At 42.3% G+C, this 23,840-nt stretch overlaps 1 protein-coding gene and 1 long non-coding RNA gene across 3 annotated transcripts; one reads left to right on the top strand and one right to left on the bottom strand.

Moving 5' to 3' along the window:
* The first annotated feature begins 2,756 nt into the window (after nt 1-2,756).
* On the top strand, nt 2,757-23,304 carry AKR1A1 (aldo-keto reductase family 1 member A1). 2 transcript variants are annotated; one of them, XM_085067732.1, is made up of 9 exons: nt 2,757-2,853; nt 5,096-5,191; nt 11,448-11,567; nt 13,310-13,461; nt 14,697-14,892; nt 15,503-15,702; nt 16,741-16,813; nt 17,738-17,824; nt 21,420-23,304. In XM_085067732.1, the coding sequence occupies exons 2-9, from the start codon at nt 5,102-5,104 to the stop codon at nt 21,483-21,485; spliced, it is 984 nt and encodes a 327-aa protein (XP_084923858.1). In that variant the 5' UTR covers nt 2,757-2,853; nt 5,096-5,101; the 3' UTR covers nt 21,486-23,304. The 2 variants fall into 2 exon arrangements, with proteins under 2 accessions (XP_084923858.1, XP_084923859.1); XM_085067733.1 differs by lacking the exon at nt 2,757-2,853 and adding an exon at nt 3,028-3,049.
* Nucleotides 20,595-23,800, bottom strand: LOC146433779 (uncharacterized). Its single transcript, XR_014853713.1, has 2 exons — nt 23,507-23,800; nt 20,595-20,952 (listed from the first exon to the last, which is right to left on the bottom strand). It is a non-coding gene; the product is annotated as an uncharacterized LOC146433779 (long non-coding RNA).
* Between the last annotated feature and the right edge of the window lie 40 nt (nt 23,801-23,840).

Genomic DNA, 23,840 nt, shown 5'->3' with positions numbered 1-23,840 from the left:
CTAGAACAATGTAGACCTACTGCAACTGTGGCATGTTTACCAATGGACAAAACAGTAATGACTTTCTCAAGGTTTCTGACTCCTTTAAGGCTTATTATGCTAATTTCTCATCTTTCAGATGAACAATATACTCAGAAGGGTCTGCAGTTTGTTCCAGGTTTGTACTGTAAGCATTGCATTTCCATTCATATGTCTGTGGCCTCATTATTTTTTATTAATTTCTAAGCTTGTCTTTCCAGACAACAGTTTTTGGAGGTTTTGGAATAATAAATTGTCAGGGCCACTCCTTGTTCAGTGAGTACCTGGGTTTCTGTAGCATTTTTCAATCTTTAAGATGCTACTTAGATAAAAACAATTATGTTTTCCAGGACAGGAAGGGCATGTCTACCCCGCAGGTGCTGGAAGGATGGAGTTCTCTCCCCAGCTCACTTCTCCACACAGCAGTGTAACTGTGGTGTTGTGTTCTGCTAAAATAGCTGCCAGACAGGATCAGCTTGTACCTGATTAGCATGGAGCATCAGAGCCCAGTGCAGGCCTCTCTGCACCCATCCACACAGACAGGGGCACAATAAATACTTCATCTATCAACAAAGAGGAGCTGGCAGGCCCTGCAGTGCCTGAGCATTGAAACTACCCAACCTGGGAACCAAGCTAGCTTTTACATCCATCATTTTGATCACACTATCTCCCATGTTTCTTGTTTGGGAATGGGCCCCTGATGTGAAAAACAAACACACTGCAATGTGTAAAAAGACAAGCAAAGAAACAGGACTTGTTCCAGAACATTACCACACATTTGGGTTTCCATGCATTTGAGAATGGTTTTGTGTTAAGTGTATCGAAGATTTATGGAGTAAGATAAATTTAGTTGGAACTGTAATGGATTTGGCAACACTGGGCATGTCCCTGGAGCACACAGCAGAGGTAGTCCCTGCATGCCCTCAAAGGCCAGCATGGTGGGACACCCCCACACACTCCCTGTGGAGCTCATCACTTCATATGCCAAAAGCCCACCGAGTCCTGAACATACCAAACCTTCTACATACACATGGTACTGCCACAGGCACAGTCAGAGTAGAGTCCTGGCCATGTGGGGACAATTTAATATAATGTATGTGGAAAGTCAGATGAAAAGTCAACAACTGACAAGTTCCCAAGCCATGGGGCATTTATGCACAAGCAGCTGGTGCACAATCATTTTAATGAAAACAATTAAACAATTGCATAATATTAAATATACAATGCACATATTTGCTTTCCTTGTTTATATCAAGTGAAGATTGTATTTCTAGTTCAAAATGTCTTACACTGCATCTTCTTTCTCTGCAGATTTTTTTTTCAGTTAGGAAGCTTTTGGTGTATGTTTGGATAATCACTGCCTTCTGATGACAAAGATGTTATGGACAAAGACAAAAATGTCATAGTCTTCCTTACCTTTTCCCTTTTACTCTCTATTACATTACTGGAGGCTGAGGTTTGTTAAAGTTTTCACATGTGAGATTTATATAATTCAAGTATCTTCTTTTGCTTGAAGACTGTGGATTTTCAAATGGATTCGTGATTGACAGGGTCTCCATAAAAATAAATCAAATACAGCAGTGATTCCTCTGCCTTTATTCTGTCATTTCCTACTTCCTGTTATTTATAATTGTCATCTTGTCCTTGCACTTTTCTTCCACTTTGTCAAAAGAGGCTGTGCAAGAGAAAAATCTGGTTGCATGCATTCCCGAAAGATTAATTGACCTTTGTGCCTTTAAACCTCCTGAGCAGTTAAAGTCAGAACAGCAAAGGCAGAATCTGAAGCAGAATTATCTTTCTGGAAATAAATAACAGCCTCTTCAAAGCCCCACCAGAGGTATCTATTGCCTTATTTCTGATCTAATCTTTTTCTAATGTTTCTAAATTGCTTGTAAAGATGAAAGCCTGGAGTAAAAGTCAAAACTGATTATCTTTTTTAAGATTGTTTAAGGTGAGTGCTTTTTTAAGGTGTGTTTAAGATTGGGTGCACAGTTATTTCTCGATTACAGGTCAAAGTCTGTTCAGGGGAAGGCTGTGACTTACCAGTAGCAGGACTGTCCCTGACCAGCAGTAAAAGCACTGCTGAATGAGCCTGGTTCAATCTCACTGCAATCCCCAGCAAACAAGGAAATGCATTCCCAGCAACCTGCAAGGACAGCAGCCTTCTCGGAAAGTGCCACTTCTTCCCCTTTATGCACCTTTGAGCATAAAAGCTGAGGCAAAATGACTGTAACAGGCCTTGCACTTTCCCTGGATCCCTGTTGCTTAGGGCTGCAAATAAAACTGGGTAAATTCGGTCTTCCTACGAGCAGAAACGGCTGCAAGAGGCCACAACACACAGCAGTCAGGGAGATGAAAACCCTACATGTCGAATTCAGGGGCCGGGCTCGCCTTTTCTCTCTTTTCCACGTGTGGAGGGGCCATGGCATTTATCACTAATAAAGGACTACTACTACTAGCGGGAGCGGCGAGGCTGGGCTGCCTGAGCTTCCCACGGGAACCAGGCCGGGAGGGCACGGAACATCAGCGGGGCAAACCCCGGCTCGGTGCCGGGAGCCGATGGGTTAGGGGAGCCGATGGATGGGTTAGGGGAGCGGCTCGGTGCCGGGAGCGGGGCTGGCCTGGCTCCGAGCGCCGCCGGGGCAGGGCTGTGCCAGCAGCTCAGCCCCGCTGAACCCCGCGGCTGGACTTTCACATTTGAGCCGCAGGGCCACCCGCGCTGCCCCGGCCCGGCCCGGCGCGCTGCCGGCGGAAGCGGAAGGGCTGGGCAGCACGGGCGGCAGCGGCGCTCGGTCTGTCTGTCGGTCGGTCTGTCTGTCGGTCGGTCTGTCGGCGGTGAGTGTACAACGCGGCCGGGGCTGGGGGGCTCCAGCCCTGCCTTATCGCCCCGCTGTGGCCCCAGGCCGGGCGGGCCCGCCCTGCGCCGCCCCGATAAGGGGCAGGTGGGCGCGCTTGGTGTCTCCGGGGAGCCAGAACAGCGCGGGGTCACCCCGAAATGTGTGATACAGGCTGCTCAGCAGCAGCGGCTTAAGTATTGCCTATATGTACCTGTTTGCATAGCTGTACGTGTTAATAGGATGCATAGCTGTGGGTGTTTTACTGCTGGAAGGCTCTGTGCTTTAGGTTAAAAATGAGCTGTAGCTGTGGGTTGATGCACAGGTGTACATTGCTCTGGTTATTCATGCATCCTCCCAGCCTTACACTGTGTTTGAATTACTCTGAGCTTTCACGTGAATGTGGCAGTAGGTTGGTGATGTTTAGCTGTAACCACATCTTACTTGTCCAGAATTAGTTTGCTTTTATGTTTTTGTCTCTGAACTTCTAAGAAGAGGTGTCCAGCTTTTTAATGAACTGGATAATTATGGCTAACATCATAAATGTGGTTCTCTAAATCCCCTATTTTAGGGAAGAATCTGTGTGGAAAGTATTAATTAATGTATATTCTTCCGGTGTCTGTCATTCTAATGTGTTCCATTCTTCCAGAGGCTGTAGTTCAGATTTCTCTGCAGTGTTAATATACAATGTTACATGAAGCAAGATAGTTCTTAAAAAATGTGCTGATGCTAGTTATTGATTAAACATGTACCTTGTCTTCTGGCCTGAACTCTTACCTTTAAGATGATTGCATAATATGGTTGTGTAAAGTTTATGGTTAGTGTCTTAGTTGTGTTATAGGCCAAAATGAATCAAAAAGCCTGAAGTTTTTAGTTGTGTTGCATGATGTAAGAAGATTTTTTTATTTAGGCAACTAAATTAAGGTAAACAGCACCCACTTGCATGTAGCTGGCTACAAACTGGCTGTGCAAGCTCAGAGGAGAAGAGAATACTGTTGGCACTGTCATTCTGCTTTCTCTGACCTCCTACCCCAATAAAACACATGTGTGCCTGCAGTTTGGTTCACCAGTGCATGTCTTCAGCACCAATATCTGGACTTTGCTCAGTGCAAACCCAGAGCTGTAGGTTTGGTGTAATTATTGTCTTGCACCAGGAGGTGCTGACCCATTACAATCCTGATGAGAAAGGTACTCACACTCTAAAGTATCATCTCAAATGCTGTTTTTAGAGTTAACCCTATAAAGAAAGAGGACAGTTTTAATAACTGTGCATCCCATCAGGTGCTGGAAGCCCCAAGTTGTGCAGCCTTGAGCAGAACTTGCACAGCACAGTGTGCAGACTGTCTGTAGCAGGGGTTACCCTGTTTGGGTCCCTTGAACTGCTAGGGATTCTTTTACAGGAAAACACCTCTATTCATCACTTCTACTGTCAAACAGAAAGGATGCTTGAAGGAGAACTTCCTGCCTTTTTAGATAAAGGCAAGGAAATGTAGTTGGTTTAATTGCAGGTACAAAGCACGAGCTGCCTGCAGACTCCCCTGTTACAGTTTGCTGCTGAGCTTATCCTGCAGCTTGGCATCCCACAGCACAAGGCTGTGTGTGAAGTGCAGCACAAAACAATCCTGGACCTACTCAGGTTATCTGTTCCAGGGATCCCTAGCTCCTTGGTGTACAGTGGCCTTCAGGTCAGGATCACTCCAGCTACTCTTTTGTCTCTGTGAAAAACAAGTGTGGTGTTTGGTGTCTGCTGTTGTAGCTACAAAAGTTTGGCACAAGAAGTTCAAAGTATAAAGTCTGTGTGAATTTATCCATCAGCAGGGACCTAATTATCTGAGGAAAATTACAACACTGAGAAGGCAGAACTATTTTGGGATAGGGCTGTGTGAATGCTCTACTTTGAAAACATCCATTCCTCTTGCATATTCAGCCAATGTTGCATGCTTCCACTCTTGGTTATTTTTGTTGTTGTTTTTTAAACATATAATACTGATGATTGTGGATGTGACAGAACTTGGGAAGTAACTTCCTCAGCTTCTGCTGAAATCAGCTAGCCAGCTTTGGAGCTCATCCTGAATGCAGTTTCTTTTTAACTGTTTGAGCAGAAACATAGAATGTGAGGATGTTTGGCCATGCTGCAAGCCCTTCCTTTTTGATAAAAAAAACTTTGCCATTGTGAGCAGAAAAGGTAACTTATTGCAACTTACAGAATTACTGCAAAACGGTTTGTTCTTTTTATTCCCTAGGCAAAAATGCCTGCAACATGCGACTTTGTCACACTCCACACTGGGCAGAAGATGCCTCTTGTGGGACTGGGAACCTGGAAAAGTGACCGTGGCCAGGTAAGCAGGGGACAGGAGGATATGGTGCTCTCAACTAGTGTGTGTGGTTTGTGCACCTTTTTTTGAAGGTTGGAGATCTGAGGCCTGGGTCCTTTGCTTGAGTTGCTCTAGTCTTGAGTCCACTGAAGTGAGTGGAAGGTATGCATGTGCAAATTTGCATGACTAAGGCCTTAAGGCACTAAGGCAGCAGATCCTTCCAAAAAGGAAGATCGCTTCAGACTTGTTAACCCTGGCCTTGGGCAGTGGTGCTCTGGGGCATAAACCCAGAAAGAGACCAGTGAATGCTGTTTCTATAATATGGTGCTGGACCCTTCCACTGCTAAGTCCTCAGGCTGCCAGCTTGACCAGACACCCGTTTGTTTTAGGCTGATGACTCAGCAGAAAGCATTATTTTGGAAGACAGGAACTCAAGTTGTTCTTGTAATAAGTCCTGTTCCAGCAGCCAGCCAATGGTTAGCAGGAAAACAAAGAACTTGCTTGGGTCAGCCTGCTTGTAGAATAAGACGACTCATGTATCATTAGCCATTCACTCTGCTGCTGAATGCTGTGAATTGGCAAACACCACACTTGGAAACAATTCTGTGTGTTACTACAAACAGTCCTGTTACTACAAGCAGTCTGTGGGAATGTTTGCATGCCCTGCAGTGTGCCTGCTATTGTAATGCTTCTCCCTCTTGTCTGTCTTTTCCATTCTCTTTCATTTAGTTAAAAGATAAATTTTTTGGGGAAGAAATTGTATGTGCTTCCTGTGAAAGGCAATGTCCATTGCTTGGTGGAATTCCTAACTGGTATTCAAAGAAATAGTGGAATCACAGAATGGTCTGGGTTGTAAGAGACCTTAAAGACCATCTATTTCCAACTCCCTGCTGTGGGCAGGGACACCTTCCACTGGACCAGGTTGCTCAGAGGTCAATTCACCCTGGCACTGAGCATTCCCAGGGATGCTAGGTGGGGCATCCACAGCCTCTCTGGATTATGCACACCTATGCATGTCTGTGCAGTAAATGTATGTCTCACTGCTACTCTTGTGCAAGCTTCATGGTGGTTTTTGGATGACGCTGTGCTCATGACTGCGAGGGAAAGTTAAAACCCTTCTCAAGATGTGCTATTCTCTCGTGCAGCTAGAGGAAAAGGTGGGAAACAAGCTGTGAAAATTAAATCTATTCAGAGCCATTTTACTGTGGGTTTTCCTGTCCAAACAACTGTCAGGACGGTGAATCTGTTGGAATAGAAGTTGTACTAATGTAGAAGCTGAGTTAGTGCAAGAGCTCAGTCAACCTCTTAAATGAGGAAAAGGGTGAATGTGCAGCTTTGCCACTTAAAACATCAACTGCCAGCTGAATTAAGTTTATTAACATGCACAAACTTAATGGATGAATTTCTGTGCACTCAAAGCAGTTAAATGTGCTTTGTCTAAAGCAAATGTCTGAACCTAGACAAACAAAACATGAATGTGTTGTTTATTCTGTGAACTAATTGTTCTGAGAAAAGTGTGGCCTTAGAAAGGAGCTGGGACAGATCCTGTTTGTGCATAATTTAAATCTAATTCAGTTGAATTTTGCCATAATAAGCAGTGCTGCTGGCAGTTGATCCCCACAGAGGATCCAGCCATCTTCTCTGGGTTTCCTTGGAAGTCATTAGGGGTCACTTCTTCAGAATTTCTATTGTCTTCAAAGACTTACTTGTAGAAACTATTGAGGGCAAAATCTAGGAAGTGCAGTGAAAAGGGCCAGAGTTACAGAAGTTGCTGCTATTCCTATAGACTAAATAAATCTCTGCTTATCACTTTTGAAAATTCAGGGCATAGCAGCAATTTGGCAGAGTGTCCAGATGATTTACCCTTAAAAGGACATTATGTAGTTCAGGGATAATAATTGCTGTTATGAACTAAAGACTAGGGCCAAAAACCCAGAGAAGCAGAAGAATTAGTATGGATTAGATTTAGTTTTAGCTGTTTCCCAAGTAGAGGCTATTTATCAAAAGCTCTTTTGTTCAAGGGCTGCATTAGAAGTAAGTGTGGAAATGGATGGCTTTTAAATTATTTCGGGTAAATATTTTGCAGAGTGTAATTCTTTCCCTTGCCAAGCTTGAGTAATTTCTTTATTACTGCTGTTACTGTTCTTGATTGTAAACAAGCTGACCTTGTAGACAGATATTAGCAGCCCAGTACAAAGGTGTCATTGCAGCCTTAGTTTCCTAGATATTAAGAATGGGGGAGAAATAATTGAATTTAAATCCATGTTGAAAGACATAGGATGGACACTGTATAAAATAATAGGATGTTTTGTGTTTCACATGGTCAAATGCTAGAAGAGAGATTTGTTTTACATGTTTCCATAGGAATATGAATGGAGAGCTGTTGAATGGAGGGGAGCACAGTATAGAAATTTATGAACTGGCAGCATGAATGAGTTCAAAGAGAAATCCATTCAGACAGGAGCATCAAGAATGTCAGTAGCAGGGCTTTTTGATATTGCAGCTGGATTATCTTTAATCCTTTAATGCTTTGTTCTCTTCTCTCAAGTGTGCCATGCTTTCAACCTGGAGGATTGATCTCCACCTGATGAGCAGCCTAACCTGCAGTGGCAGAGGCTGGTTCTGTGGGAGAGGGAGACACAGGGCTTAGGGAAGTTGTATTTCTGTGTGAAACTTTGGAAAAGCTGAAGAGGAAATGTGCCCATAAGAAAACCAGTCAGACAGGGTGTCTTGTGACAGGATTGCAGTTTCGGGGGAGAATGTTTAATTCTTGAAGTTTGTTAGACAATATAGAGAATCCTGGTTACAGACACAAAAAAAGTCACTACTGTAAAGGAAAGGATTTAAATTCAACATTTGAAGGATAAGAGGCAAACCCCTTTATTTTAGGGAACACCAGCTCTTAAGTTGGCATTACTTATCTGGTGGTGGGAGTTCCTTTTCAGCAAACTTTATTCCAGTATATAGAAACTGATAGAGCAACACTTAGGTTCTGGTCATAGTGCATCTGAATATCATGTACACTGATCATCTGGGTTTTTTCCTTTTCTGTCAGCAAATGTGCTTGGACTGCTGAAATGTGTCAACTTTGTAGGAAGCAGGGGAGGCTTGTCAGAGCCTTTTCTTTCCCAGTAGTATTGAACTGTTAGGGTGGAAATCTCTTCATAATGGTTTGGGGCTATGCAGGAGAGGCTCCTGGGTCACTTGAACTCTGTGTTGCCTGGAAGTATAAAGATGGCTTGTTAGTTTTTTAACCTTGTGAGAGGCAAATTGAAGAACTGGAAATCAATCAAGGGGTATTATAATTAATTGGAACTTACAGATTCTGTTTCTGAATTCTGCCAATGATACTGCATTTGTCCATCTTCAAAACCAAAAGTGAGTGGGTGGCAAGGCCAAGTCCCTTATTAGGATGTTTAAATGGGAGTGTAGTTCTTTGGACTTTGTTATAAAGTGAAGGAGAATTAATCTCCAGCTGCAATACCTGTCTGTTTTGGGGCAAACCATTTGAAGAAAGGCATGAAACAGCTGATGAGGCAGCAGCAGCAGTGGGGCAAGGTTTGGGAGAGGTGAGCTGTGATGAAAGGTGGAAGCACCTACAGTTATGTGGTCAAGAGAGGTTAGAGAGGAGCTGTGCTGGCACTTGGCAAATGTGCAAAAAGTCCTCACAAGGGGCAAGCTGTGGATTTCATGTCTGGGAGGAATGGGATGTGGCATCAGGGCCATCTTTATGAGTCATCTAAAAGACCTGGAGCATAAAGATTTCAAAGCATTGGAATAAACTGCCTGTCACAAGAAGGGCTTTAACAAATGAGTGTAGGAGTGGGTCTGGATTTACTCAGTCCAGTTGTGAGCCATGAGGATAGACTGGATGATGTCTTAAAATCCTTCCAGTCCTACTTTTAGCTAGACTTAACTTTTTAGTTCTGTGGTGATGGATTGGTGAGTCACACTCGAGCTGTGTGACTCAACTTGCCTAAAGTGAACTCACTAAACTCAAGTATATATGGAAAGTTTGAAGGATCCTTTGGCTATTGTTACTTCACAACACCAAAAATCCAGGGGCATTTGAATCTTCAACTGCTTCTGTTGTGTTTTATTTTCCTCTGTCCCCTACCATGAAATATATGTACCTGTCTGAAGTTAACCTCAAAAACACAAAATGTCTTTAAAAAATGTACTTTTCTTAAACTAACATCTATGTAAGGGAAAACTTACATTTTCCCCTTGAAAAATGCCTTTTTTTGTGCACATTTCCTGTTGATTGTTTTCTTTCTGAGTGGAATAGGAGCTCTCAGTTCACATTGGAATGTTTTAGTAGGCTGAGAGTAGTTTACACAAATACAGATTATTTTCTCAGATCCAAACCTTATTTAAAGTTCCAGTTCTTCAGTGCCAAAAATTTATCAAAATGTGCTGATAAAGAAATACAGCCTCTTGTTGATTGCTTTGCAGAGACATATTTGTAGTGCTTTATCTCTGGTTTTCTGTGAGCAGTGCCTACTTTCATTTATTGTGAACTTTGTGCCTATTTGATTAAAAAAAGTATTAATCTGATACAGGAAATAGGGGGTTCCAGACATAGAACATTGCTGCTTTCCCTTTTCCATCCCTCTCCTCAATGCTTACCTCTTCAGAGGATAGATACTGAGTCATAAAAGCCTTTACTATATTTCACATAATTTCAGAATTACCCTGCCCTTTACTTTGTAGTGACCTGAGAAATGTCTTTGTCAGGTGAAACAAGGGCTGTAAGTACCATCCTGCTAGAAAAAGGAAGAGTTCACTGCTGTAATAGAAGTGCTTTGTAATCCAGGCTAAGGGAAACTGAGCTACATTCCAGTTCTCCTCTCAAAATGCCAAAGAATGCAGTCAGAATATCCTGTGTCTGCTTTTACTGCACTTCTTGACAAGAAAAACAAATGAAATCCACCAGTAGGAGAGAGATCTCAAATTTGATTCCCCGTTGCCTTTCAGTAGCATGTGAAAGCAGGACTGTACACATCTATACTTGGTATTTCTAATTTTGTCAGCTTTAAATTTGAAAATACTGGTACTTTAAGTTGAAAGAAATCAATCTCCCTCTAGACTTTGTGGACATAAGTTTTAATCTCATGACAAGAGACGTGTAATCTCAGTAAACACTTATGGCATCTATTGCATCAAGCCTTATACACAGTAATTTACAGTTTCCCACAGTCTTGAGAGACAAGTCAGGGGCAATGTGTAGAAATCCCTGTGCAGATGGGGTGTGTTATTCTTTCTGTAGTACTTCAGATGGACAGATGTAAGAGAGAAGGTGTGCCAACTGTCCACTGGAAGTTAAATGAAATGGATTTTACTAAATGGTCATCAGCATAATGGGAGATGATGACTACACTGGCAACTGTAGTAATTCTTCATTCTTGCACAATCAGTTAGAAAAAAATCTTTATTCCATAGCTCCTTATGAGTCCTCACAAAGGTGCCATTTTGTGTTTCCTTCTGGTTTCTAGGCTTGCTCCATATCTGAGGCCCACATGTGAAGACATTTTGTGCTTTTGCTTCATTAGAGCTTTCAAAAGGAGATACAGATTTGAAGTAAAGAGACTTGGTTCCCAACCATTCTGGCTTTTGTGTAACAATATGGAGCAAGGAATGTGTTGCTGTTGGCAACACCTTCATTGTCAGCAATGTGGAAAGCAAAATGTAATGTTGTGAGCAACATCAGGAGTATCCCAGCAGTATGACTTCCATTGTGCAATCAGTAAGAATGAGACAAGAAATAAAAATGTTCCATAAAAGAGCATTGTCTTGGTAATTAAGTGTGAGTAGCTGAACCAAACCCAAACTATGGTGATTCTGGAGTTAGAAGCCAGAATCTTCTGGCTTCTAACCAATTCTAATTACCGGGAGGGAGAAAATATATTTCAGGTTTGACTGACATTGATTTGTCACTTAGGTGAGAAAGTTTGTCGTGAGTGATTTGAAGACTGCTTCTTAAAGCTCGTTTTCTACTTAAGAAAAGTGTGGCACCTCTAGCAAAGAGCAGGGATTTGTTCCATCTGGTGCATTCTCCATGCTGGTACTGTGTGCATGATCCATTTTCTTGTTCCTCTTGGAATGTCTGCCAGCAGTTGTCTCTTCCCCCCAAAGGCTGTGCCACAGAGACTCCAGACCCTCCTGCCTGAATCTCATGACCTTGTGCAGGTCTGTGGGTGTTCCTCACTGAGCCTCTCAGTGTTTTGTACCTTTTCCCCAGTGCCATGTCTCTGTTCAGTGGCTGTGTCTGTGTTTGCAGGTGAAGGAGGCAGTGAAACATGCCCTCAGCGTGGGCTATCGCCACATCGACTGTGCTGCTGCCTACAGCAACGAGGCCGAGATCGGGGAGGCTTTCCAGGAGTGTGTTGGGCCCAACAAGGTAAAAACACAGCAGTTGTCTGGCTGACTCTGTGCTGTGCCAAAACTTGTGAAGTTAACATTTGTGGCTTTTCCTGCTGGTGTGCCCCAGCTGTTTGCTGTTTATCAAGGGAAGGCGTGAAAGAGGAGTTTCTCTCCTCTTGAAACCCTCCTGGCTGTCGTGGGAAGGAAGGGATATTTGGATGGAAGCTACAGAAATTGCCTCTTCTGTTATTGTTGTTTTTCCCCTTCCTGCCCCTTTTATGCTCACCAAATATCCCAGTTTGGATACTTTGGGGTTCCAGAATCAATAGTTATAATGTAAAATATTTGCCATGATTTATATGAAAAGTTACTCTGACTTTCCAGTCTAGCATGCAGTGGTGGGTAGCTGCAGCAAATTTGGTTTTTTGGTTATTGATAAAGTACCAACTGTACATTTTTTTGATAAAATATGAGTAAGTAAATTGTGGTGATTTTTAAAGTTTTTAAACAGTGATTGCATGTGAAGGGTTCATAACTGTGACTCCAGACTCTATACCTTAGAGTCTGAGGTCCAAGTATAATGAAATGTGACAGGCATTCCTATGGATGAGCTGAGGTGGAATCTTAAATTTATTCCCTAAAGGGGCCAAAAGGATTACCTGTACAGCCTCACAGCCCATGGAAAAAAAGTTTTCATGTTCTTTCTTTCCTGCTGCTCTTGCCTTGGCTTTAGGGCAGTCTCTTTGTTATGTGATGTGCTTGAGAGAGGCAGTTTTCAGCTTGCCCCAGGGATTCCTCCCTACTAAACTGTGGTAACTAACAAAGGGAAGCATAGGCCTTTTGTTCAGTTCATATTAGCTGGCTAACTTAGAACTAGAATTTGAATTAAAATTCTTTTAAAAATAATTTTTAAATATCTTCCTTTTAAATACAACATTCTTGTGTGAAACACAGAAATAATTGAATGGTTGGAAGAGAGAAACTAAGGAATGAATAATTCCAAATTTTTCAAAATACAGACTTGAGTGAAATTTTGTCAGACTTAACACAGTGAGAAGCATCCTTTCTGATGGAATCCTGTGCTCCAGTTTGTCTAGTGTGATCTCCCTTTTGTATTTTATGGTCTCTAGTTAACCAGTTCTCCATTGTTTTATTTCTGGTTCTTACCCTTCCAACACAGGGTACAGGGCTCTCAGTTCTTAGTGTGATCCTTCCAAAGCCTAGAAGCTCAAATGCAGAGGTTTGGGGAATCTCTCTTTATTTTCCCACACTCTTTCCACAAGAAGCAATCTTGGTTTATAGCATGTGATGAGTAAGTTAGCTGGTTGGGCCTGGAATATGTGAATTGTTAAATAGAAATGTCAAAATTTACATATGAATAAATTTTATACATATGAATAAGTTGAGTAGTCTTTCTTTTGGCCACATCACACTTAGTAGTGGCTTTAACCCTTGAATTGGAAGGCTTGGAAGAGTGTGTACATGAAAAGGATTGTTTTTTTTTCAGAAGTTCTAATAAATTGCTAAATTATTTAAAATACTTTAGGACTTCCCACTGTGTGTATTTCCTTGGCTCTTCTCCATCCAGTAAATTTTTGAAAGGTTTAATTTGTAAATTTGTAGGTTCCATATGTTATCTTAAAAAAAAAAACCAACCCAAAACCAAAACAAACCACAAAACTTCAGTTATTCTCTTTATTTTAGAACTAATTGGGGAACTGTTGCAATTTTCTTTCTGAACTTGCTCCAGTATATTATGCTCTCCTTCCTTTCCTAAAGGTTATTAAAAGGGAGGACCTGTTTGTAACATCAAAGCTCTGGAATACCAAGCACCACCCAGAAGATGTAGAGCCAGCACTAAGGAAAACACTTGGAGATATGAAACTGGATTACCTGGACCTGTACCTCATGCACTGGCCTCATGCCTTCGAGTAAGTTCTAGATGGAAAGGGCACAGAATGCAGAAACACCAGTTTTACATAAGTGGCTCATGTTATGTCCTGAGGACCTTCTTTCTGAGCTGTGAGTTTCTTCCTGTTTATGCTCCCTGCAAGGTGTTTTTTTGTGTTCAAAGTTTAAAATAATCTAGTGTCTTCATCTGGGCATTGGGGAAGTGTGGCAGCTATTCTTGGTTCTGCCATTGGCCTACTTGGTAACCCTGAGGAGATACCAAAACTGCTTTGTGCCTTAGTTGTCGTGATCTGTAAGATGGGAATTAAGTGCTTCATAAAGACAACACTTTTCATTTGAGTTACTAACTGCACTGGCGTGGACAAGCATATGCATTATCATGGTATCTGTAAGAGGATGAAGTGAAATTACTTCATATGACACTAATTGCAGTAACTCTATGATTTGAGGAAATAAGAGACAAGAAGGTTTTCCAGTTAAGTGCTAAATTCACTTATCATACAATCCCATGAGAAGCACAGTTCCATACTCTATTTCCTTGTAGATGTGGAAGCAGTTGTTCCCCCACCCAAGTACAGTCAGCAAAAAAGCAGGGGGAATAAATCTCCTGACCAGAAGTTTGCATGGAGTCTTTGCTCAAGCCCTGTCAGTTTAAGGGGCCTCTGTTCTGCAAATCTGAGAATGTTTTTTCTCCTTCTAGTCATATGAGCTGAATTTTACAAGTGTCAAATACTAATGATAATATGAAAGATGCTTAAAGTATAAATACATTCCTCAGCATAACAGAATGAGGAAGTGTTTTCAACTAGAATTGGTCTGGAGGAAGAGCTGTTAAAAATTCCCCTGTTGTGCAACAGGTTTGCTTTTCATTTGCTTGAAAAAAACCACCCCATCAAACATTGCTTTGATAATGACACATAACACAAATAATGATTTATGTTTAGATACTACTAATATTTAAATCTAAATGATGTTGTGACACGGTTGACAAAACTGAAAGTCTAATAAAGCAGTTTCATTTCTTTTCTCATTGGAAACTGTACACTCTACAGTTTTCCATTATTTCTACTTGTTGGTAGAAAGAATGGAAATAATTAAGTTAATTAAAAACAGTTAAGTAGAAATAATTATTCATACTCTGCCCTCCAGATTATGTATAAACTTCTAAGAATACTTTGAGAAAGGTATATTTTAGTGAAGAACTAGCATAATATAATGTGGTATGTGTACTTACACTTCACCTTTGATGCTGTAGACGAGGGGACAATCTCTTCCCAAAGAATCCTGATAACACGATGCGTTATGATTACATTGATTACAAGGATACCTGGAAGGCTATGGAGAAACTGGTGGAAAAAGGTCTTGTGAAAGCTATTGGGCTGTCAAACTTCAACAGTCGTCAGATTGATGATGTACTAAGTGTGGCTACTGTGAAACCAGCTGTGCTCCAGGTAAGATTGGTAAAGGAGACAAATACCTTTCCTGTTTGGCCATAAGAGTGAAGAATTTGCAAACCAATGTTATGTGTTTAGCACAAGAGGTCTAGTTTTCTATTTGCAGGGAAGAATATAACCAGCTCTGCAGGAGCAGGCGCACAGAGGCTGTCTTTCTAGGCAGATTAATTTATTGGGAAGGAAGCCTACATCCATGTTCTGTGGGCATTTATACTTGCTTAGTTGAACAGGTCTGTGGAAAAGTTCATCGTCCCTGTGAGGAACAATTTAGTCTGTAAGAAATAAAGATTGTGAGGGTGTAACTTGAATTCCTACTGCAGAGAAGTTCCTTGTTTGTTGGATGGTCTGTTTGGTACTGAGGGAAAGTGCAGCCTCAAGCTTAGGTGATCTGTTCTTTATTTTCTGTAAGCTTAGCCTACCGGACACTTCTTCCTCCTGGTAGTGACTTGAGTTACTAAGGTTAACTTAAACCTTATCCTCATAAGGTTTTCTGGAATCTGGAATGAGCTCCTCTGATATATTTCGTTCTCCTGTGCTTGACTTCGTGTTTCTTCCATTTTATGTTGATGTTTGTTCTGTAGCCACTCATTGTGGGTCATTTTAATAGGTGGAATGCCATCCTTACCTAGCTCAGAACGAGCTGATCGCTCACTGCCAGAAACGAGGACTGGTGGTCACTGCCTACAGTCCCCTTGGCTCTCCGGATCGCATGTGGAAACACCCAGATGAGCCTGTGCTTCTAGAGGAGCCTGGGGTCAAAAAGATTGCAGAAAAACACAGCAAGTCACCTGCACAGATCATTCTCAGGTACAGAACAATTGTGAGAGAGGTGGTGTTTGGGACCCAGCCTTCAAAGCAAAAGATACAAGCTAGAAGGAATCCACTTAAGGTGTGTGTTCTTCCACATCGGGGAGTGGTTAAAATCACAGGGAGTGCCAAAAGCAAGCCCCACATGGTGCTTGTTTTACAAAGCTGGCAGAGTTGGTCCTGCCTTAGGGCAGGTAGACTAGATCAGAGGGGTCCATTCAGGGCCTGGATCTATGTCTGAGGCAGTTGCCGTGGACTGGTCCCATGTCTGGGACAGTACCTTTTTTGCTGGGAAATAGCAGTAGGACAATTAAGGCAGCAGTGTACCATGTCTGAGAGCTGCTCACTGAATTTGTGTGTGGCCAGTTTCTTGAAGCCTCTAGTGCTTGCTGCTGCACTCAGATGGGCTCTCAAGAAGAGGGGCTGAGGCAAAGACCTGCCTCCTTTGCACTGAAGAACTGTTAGCTGTTTTGTTTTTATATAGCCAGCTACTGGATACTGGGAAATTGAGTGATACCCAGAATGTGATCAGCATCTTGTAAAGTAAAGCTGGATTTCTGTCCTTATTTTTCTCAACTGGCTTTGTATCCATCAGTATCACTACTACAGTCTTGGGCAGTAGCAAGTTACCCAGACAGCTGAACATGTTCAAGATTTTGGTGCTCAAGCCACTAGACAGGCACTTCAGGGATCTGGGTTTTCACCTAGTTTCTGAGTGGTTGTCAGGTTAAAACTTGCTTTAAATGCCTAAGTATGTTTTTCTGACTGTTTCTTGGGTTTTTAGCTTAAAATGCTTGAAACCTGGTTGCTTGTTCCAAGGCATGAACATCTTCCCCTCTCTGATTAACTCAGTGGTTACTGTCTTGCTTGAGCTTGGACACACCAGGTCCTAATACAATACAGGGCTGTGCTACTCCTCTTCTAAGGATTTTTATGTCACAGAAGTTCCATCTCTGCTGCCATAGATTATTACTCAACCAAAATAAATACTTTTTGTTCTTGAACTGCACATACAAAGTCTTTTACCTCCTCCTGCAGATGGCAAGTGCAACGTAAAGTGGTTGTCATTCCTAAGAGTGTCACTCCTGCTCGCATTCAGCAGAATCTCCAGGTAAGCTGAAATGGAGGAAAGGAGTTTCAGCAATGCCCTTTTCATGTGAGTAATTGCTATACTGCCCTGCAGCTTGCAGAGCAGCAGGCTGAGGCACTTGGTTCATACTTGTTCATCAATGTATGCACATGCTGGGGAGGGAGGCTAAAGATTTTTTTAATACACAATGTGTTTTAAGCAACTCAGTATGTGAGTGTGTGCAGATGTGCACATGCACAGTCTTGTTATCAGAAGGTAAAGAATGTACTTTGTGGAGGTCTAAATGAAAAATCTGTACTTAAATTTTTTTGAGACACAAATTTATTGAAATAGGGAGTCTTCTAATTATGCTCAGTGATTCTTATTTATGAGTAATAGTTGCTCTATCCTGCAAGTGAGGGTTGGTGACTATTTCTGCAGCAAACTGCCATTCTAGTGATGCTGAAGGATTAAGTGTGATTCACTTCTGCTCTGAAGTAGAGACTTGAGAAATTATTTGAAAACTTTTGATTTTAAATAATCTTGAGGGATGTTTCTGAATCACCTTCTGGGATCTTTTTACCAGCTTCATTACATACTTGTTTTTAAGTTAGGAGTTGTTTCTGTAACTGTTGGTCCCATTGTCCGAATTCTGCTGTGTAATATGCTGCTAGAAATCCCAAGAAATTCCCATAAATTCACTTGAGGTTTAGATCTACATGGAAACAGAATATTTATTAAATAGGCAGCACTTATTATGAGGAACAGTCCCACTGCTATCTCAGTGGCAGAGTGCTATGCAGTACCAGTGTAGGCTTAGAGCTGGCAGGTGTGTGAACACCTCAGACTTTAAGCCTTTGCTTTGGTGTTTGGTAAGAGTTTAATTCCAACTTCATATTTATAAGCAGAAGACAAACTGATGGCAACCTGTGGTTATTGAATAAAGCCTTTGGCTTTTGTTCTCAGGTGTTTGATTTCAGCCTCACAGAAGAGGAGATGAGTCACATTGGAAGCCTGAACAAAAACTGGCGTTACATCGTGCCAATGATTACGGTAAATTTCTTGTGTTTCTGGTAGTTTTCATTATGTGCATATAGCCACCACTTGGGGTTTTTACAGTTTTGTTTTGTTAGTGTTCCCATCAGAACTTCTTACTCATAAGAACTCTGCATCTTCTTAAGGTATCTAAGATGAAAGAAGTTTTCAAAAGCTGGGTACAGAAAAGGCAGCTTATTGAAAACTTTCATCTGCCATTTTGGACATGGGCAGCCCTCTCTTGAGTTTGCATTACTGACTCATCCATGGGTCTTTAAGTCAGAGTCCCATCTTCAAATCTCACCAGACTCCTGCTGATTTGTTCTTCTCAAGTCCAAGCAGGCTAAGCTCCATGGCATTCCTCCAGAAGTACTCCTTGTGCCAGCTGTCACTGTCTACTTTGTACCATAAATCTCCAAGATCAGTGAAAAGTCAGGGTGCTGCTGGTTATCCACGTCCATTGTGGAAGTCACATCGGGGAATTTGTCCCCTCCACTGCATGTCCCCCTTTTCAGAATCTGTTGTAATGACCTTCATCCAATGTAAGGAGTTTGGATTAGGCTGTTATTTTTCCTCCCAAATCCATTAGCTGTGGCATCTTGTAGCATCAGTAATTTACTGTCACACGAACCCTTACCTTGTGTGCTTGCAGACGCTAGTTTGTTTTTAGAGAAACCAGTGCCTTGTAAGTGTTGAAGTCCTCTTGGTCTTTTACTATATTAAGTGACCTAAACTTGTTCCTTTTCCCTCATTGCAAAAAAAAAAAGTCAGTGCCCTGTTGAATCCTGTCTTTATAGTGTTTCTCATTTCTTCTTGTCCTGCTTCTGACTGTCCAACAGAGCTGTTGCCACTCCCTGCATCACTGGCCAGGTTATGGCAACTGTAATGAGTTGCTGTAGTTGTGCTATAATGAATCTGAAGTGCTTGATCCCTTCTCTGCCATACAGTACACCCCATAGATGCAGGAAATCTCAGCAAATTTGGGAGCTGTCAAGCATAGCCTGGCCTCCTCAGTGCTTTGCCTGTAAATTATCCTTCAGTAGTGACCACTGGCTATATGAATTTCTTGGGGAAAGCTTTTCTCATGGATTTATCATTGTGGGTTTTCTGAATACTTGAGAGTATATCAGTGACCAGCCTGGGTTAGGAAAGAGAAGCTGTGAATGTGTGGTGACTGACTGTCTCATATCAAGGCTAGATACAGATTACAGCCTTCACTGTCATGTTTACATGAGCCTCAGGGCCACAATTTTAACTATATGTGTGCATAAATATAAACCCCCACATCCCTGCAGCCAAAATTCTCTGTGTGTTTATGGATCAGGAGTCTGTACACCAAACAAGCTTAGCTGCTGATCTGTGTGAATGGGGTAGTGACAAGCACACCTGCTGCTGACAATGTGTTTCTTTCAAGTGTTTTGCTGCTCATGCTGCAAACAAAGTTGTTTTGATAATGAAACTGCAAAATACCTTAAAACGTAGCCTGGCTTGGATGAGCCAGGGATAATTCATGTGGTTTTGTTACCTGGGGGACCTGATCAGATCACAGAGATTCACAAAGGAGAGATGAAATACAGTTCAAAGTGGCAGTCTATCCAGCTTGAGAAAGGGTGAATGGGATGCAGCTGGGCTTCAAAGATATTGCCATATTGTCAGATAACAAGACAGGAGGAAGCGAGATGAGGAGAGTTAAATCATGGCTCTGTAGCTCTAAGATCTCTAGTGGAGCCTTTTGTCTCCTGCCCATCCTTTCTGGGCTTATTGGAAAGAATTTTCATCAACTGTGAATTAAAATTCCCATCTAACCCTTCATGCCTATCTTCCCTATGAATCTGACTTAGTGTCTGGATTTCAAAGTGTGACATGGCAGTGACATGAGAGCTCCTATCATAACTGATGAGACAGTTCTTCCTTGCTTTACTTCACTGATCTGTAGCCACCAAGTTCTTAAAATTGTGCCACTCTCTTCCTTATTGTGTTTTGTTTAAAGCCTGAGGGGAGGCTACTACATTGCACGTAGACAATTAAAGTTACTTTATACTTTTAACTATTCATTATCTGGATAGAGGTTGGAAATTACCTTGCACCAGTCTGAAATCCAAACTTTTGGAAACACATAATTGGCCAAGGAATATACTTAAGTGAAACTTCAATGACTGTCAAGCCAGGAGATGAGGAGTGTGGTGAGCACATCATGATCTGTTTTTGATAGTTAACTACTGTTAATCTGCAGGTGTGTTCACTGCTGCTTTTATCCCCCCTCCTTCTCTCAAATTCCTGGAGTAGACTGGAATCAGTGATGTGAAACATTGCTTCTGGCAGCTGCTGTCTTGGCCTGCTGTGAACAAGAATGCTTGCCTGTTCTGTGTGGAGAAATATGCAGGGGGATGGAATTGGGGGGTTGGAAAGTGAGGAATTGGAATTCTAGGAACATGAGGAAGCTGTTGGTTCTCAAGAGAACTTGAGGAAACCTGAAGCTGCTTGTGGCAGTTCTGTCCACAGTTTTACGGATTGCTTCATTTCGGGCTTATTTTATTTTAATCGGAGCATTAGTCAAATGTTACACCGTAACATCTTCGTTCCGTGCTCTGCAGTGCCCCCAGGTGACTAATTTCATTTAAACAGTTCATTACCGGGAATTCCAGTCGCTTTGAAATGCAGGTTTTATATTCAAAGCTAATGGGGCTTGCTAGTGGATACTTGGTTTGAAAGTCCCAGTGATTTCCTCTGCACCTGTAACATTTTGATTGATCTCTAACATCACGTTTATATATATAAAAATCAATGATTTCTCTAAAATAACTTTTATTCAGCCATTGGTTGTTTAACAGAAGTTTTAGCTGAATGATGCTTGCCTGACACCTGGAGAGGTGTGTGCTCTGGAACAGTGCTGCACCCAGACTGCCCCAGACATTACAGATGAGGTTCTACGTCAGCTTCTTGGCAGTTGGGGGTGTTGCAATGGACTTAGTGCAACTAGAAATCCAGCTTGTGCATCTGAATTATTCAAGCTGGGATGTAGGAGCTGAGACTCCTGCATGGCCACATCTGGTTCTGGGCCAGCCTGAGCCTCTGGTTATGTGTGAATGTTGGTTTCTGTGCTCCCATTTTACATCTGGACAAGCTGGTCTTCTGTGGAAATGTTCCTAAACGGAGTTCAGTGACACTATAAATACTTCAGTACATGACTCTGAACAAGCCTCTCAATATGTTTTATCTTATCAATCTCTAAAATTGGCAGTCTAGCAATTCTCTATCATAGAAAGATGGACAAAGGCTCCAACTCCAGTAAAGTGTTTTGAAGTGTGCATGTTACAACACTTACTCAATAACAGCTACAAGGCAAAAGGCTTTTAACTATTCTTAATCTAATTCTTCAAGTCTCTGCAGCTTGAAAGACTCTTGCTCTAGGCTACAGAAGTCTGTATTTTCTTTCAAGAAATGCTAAGAGGACTTGGGAGTAGAGGGAGGAGCTCTTGTTTAAGCTGAAAAATATACTCCCAGATGTTTGGAATACAAAGGTTTAGAAATCTAAGTCATGGAGAACTTGAAACTGAGAGTAAGAATGGATTTTGTCTTTCTGACTTTAGTTTCTGTTTTGTTTACTTCACAGGTGGATGGAAAGCTAGTAGCCAGAGATGCTGGACACCCCCACTACCCCTTCAATGACCCCTATTAACTACTGGAAAATAAGGTGTTAAAGGAGCACATTCCTCAGCGTGCCCTTCCACAAAGTAATTGTTGCCACAATTTGTCAAAAGCACTGTCCAAATTAAACCTTCCTTCCCAAGTAGGTTTTCCTACAATGTACTTCTTTTAATTCACCTCCTTTCTGGAGATCCTGTAGCTTCTGTGCCAAAGTTTGTGGATTTATTACAATGACTGCAAGCTGGCTCCTTGAAGCATCAGATCTCTTGGAGATTAGATAAAGAATGGTGGAGTCTAAATCAAATTCCAAACACATCGTTACCAGACTAGGGCATTATTTTGGGTAATTACTTCAGTCACTACTGTGAAATGGTTTTGAAAACTTTAGTTACTACAATGATGAGGGAAACAAAAGAAGGGTGAAGGCATGAAAGTTTATTACGGCTAAAGAACTGCTCAGCCATCAACTTTGATATCTTTATTACTAATTTTTTACACAGGAAAGTGAAATGTGCTACAGTTGCACTATGTCCATAAACCATTCATTAAACCCCAAATAACAGACCATACCCAGTGTTTCTATCCACTTCATATTACTTGTGGGACTTACTCTTTCTTTTAATTTGCCTGTAGATTTGAGCAGAATAAAAGCAGACCCTGGAGCAGGCCTTCAGGGCAGTCCTCTCTCTTGCTTGTTACCATGCTGGGTTTCAGCTCTGACAGTACCTATGATACTCCTACCACAAAGGCCACAGGTCTTGCAGACAAACATCCTGCTTTTCCCGTGAAATTGTCCAGTGTTTCTTTACCAAAGATGTCTATTTTGAGTTCTGGAAGGTCACAAAATTAATTTCTGATTGTACAGTACGTGCAAAGACCTTTCAGAGCTCCCTCTGTTTTAATGTTGCATTTTTGGCTGCTGCCAAAACTGTCTTTGGCTGATGCTTGGGAGAGCTGCTGCTGTCTCCTGCTGTACCACTGAGCTCTGGTAACACGGGATGAGTTATTTGCCTTTTGTGCCTCTATGTTCCTACTTGCCATGTCTCTGTTCCCCCTGGCAGGGACTCATTTGCTGAGTGCTGCTGCACCCTTGAGCAGGACTGCAACTCCAGCTCTAAGCACAGTTTTCATTTTGTTTCAGTTTCTTAATGAACAGCTTGGTCATCTGAGCACAAAGGGATGAGATGTTAGTACCTGACTGTGCTCTGGTGGTGACACCTTCTGTGGCCTTAGCTACATCAACACTTTATTTTGGTCTTCCCTACCTGTTAAATAGGATTAATTTTTTTCCATAGCAGTAGCAAACAATTAGAAAAATAATCTTGTGTATTCAAACAGTTCAAAAATTAAAGAATTAGACATTTTAATTTGGATAACCTCATTTACAATAGGCATATAGCAGATCTGTGTATTCATCTTGAGTGTAATGTTTGCTCAGGTAATTCCTGGCCTGAGCCTCACAGTGTGCAGCTGAACTGCAAAAAACAGTGTGACACCTATTTATCACTCCATGTAATCCATGGACAAAATTGAAGGAACTTCTGTTCCTTGGTAAAATGTTTCCTAATTCCTGATGAATTTGCCTCAGTGGAGGAAGCCACTGCACCTCATTCACGATTCTTTACTAGACTAGATATTTTCTCCTAAGGAAAATGGAATTCCTGTTGTTTTTTTAAAAATTGTTCTAATCTAACACGGCGGCTTTGAATACGGTTCTTGTGGCAATCATTAGGGAAGCAATTGTACTTTAAAGGTGCTCTTGTTGACTGCAGTCATCCTGCCAAGTACAGTGGCTTTTCTTGTTTCACTTGCATGTTTGCTTGTCTTAAATAAATTCTTTACGCATTGTATGACTTCGAGACGTTTTTCCCCCTCTCTTATGTCAAGGCTCTAATTAACTTTGTATAGTTACGTCTCCGAGCGCGAGTACCGAAGTGGGCTGGGAGAATTCCCAAGAGAAGCAGCTTGATTTGCAGCTCTGTGAAGGCCACACTCCCCAGCTCGGTTACTGCAGGGAGGGACAGAGCGGGGCTGAAGCTGGATCATTTTTACCTTGAAGCAGCAGAGCCTGGCGGTCTCGGTGACAGGGCAGCGGCCATGTCAGTGCTGCCTGCTCGGGTACATGTGCCGGGGACAGACTGGGGATCGCCGTGGGCTGGGCCGGAGCTCAGCTAGCCCGGGAGAGGCGGCGGGTGGCTGCAGAGCCGGGCAGAGCTGCCGGAGCCTCCCGGGCTGTGGCGGAGCGGGACTGCACCTCCCGGCATGCCCCGCGGGACCCCGCCTCCCTCCTCGGCACTACACTTCCCAGCGCGCCCCGCGCGGCGGCGCCCCCGGCGTCCCGCGGTGGGGCTGGCGCGCAGCGTGCCGGGAGCGGTAGTTCCCCCGC

Source organism: Lichenostomus cassidix, chromosome 8 (assembly GCF_008360975.1).
Source record: "Lichenostomus cassidix isolate B80296 chromosome 8, HeHo_3.0, whole genome shotgun sequence".
Classification (NCBI taxonomy): domain Eukaryota; kingdom Metazoa; phylum Chordata; class Aves; order Passeriformes; family Meliphagidae; genus Lichenostomus; species Lichenostomus cassidix.
The sequence above is the reverse complement of the archived record's forward strand: the minus strand, read 5'-3'. Positions and strand labels throughout refer to the sequence as shown.

Coding starts and splice junctions, on each gene's coding strand:
- AKR1A1 (XM_085067732.1), top strand. CDS start 5,102: ATGCCTGCAACATGCGACTTTGTCACACTCCACACTGGGCAGAAGATG. Junction 11,568..13,309: donor AGTGTGTTGGGCCCAACAAG/GTAAAAACACAG, acceptor CCTTTCCTAAAG/GTTATTAAAAGGGAGGACCT. Junction 13,462..14,696: donor CACTGGCCTCATGCCTTCGA/GTAAGTTCTAGA, acceptor TTGATGCTGTAG/ACGAGGGGACAATCTCTTCC.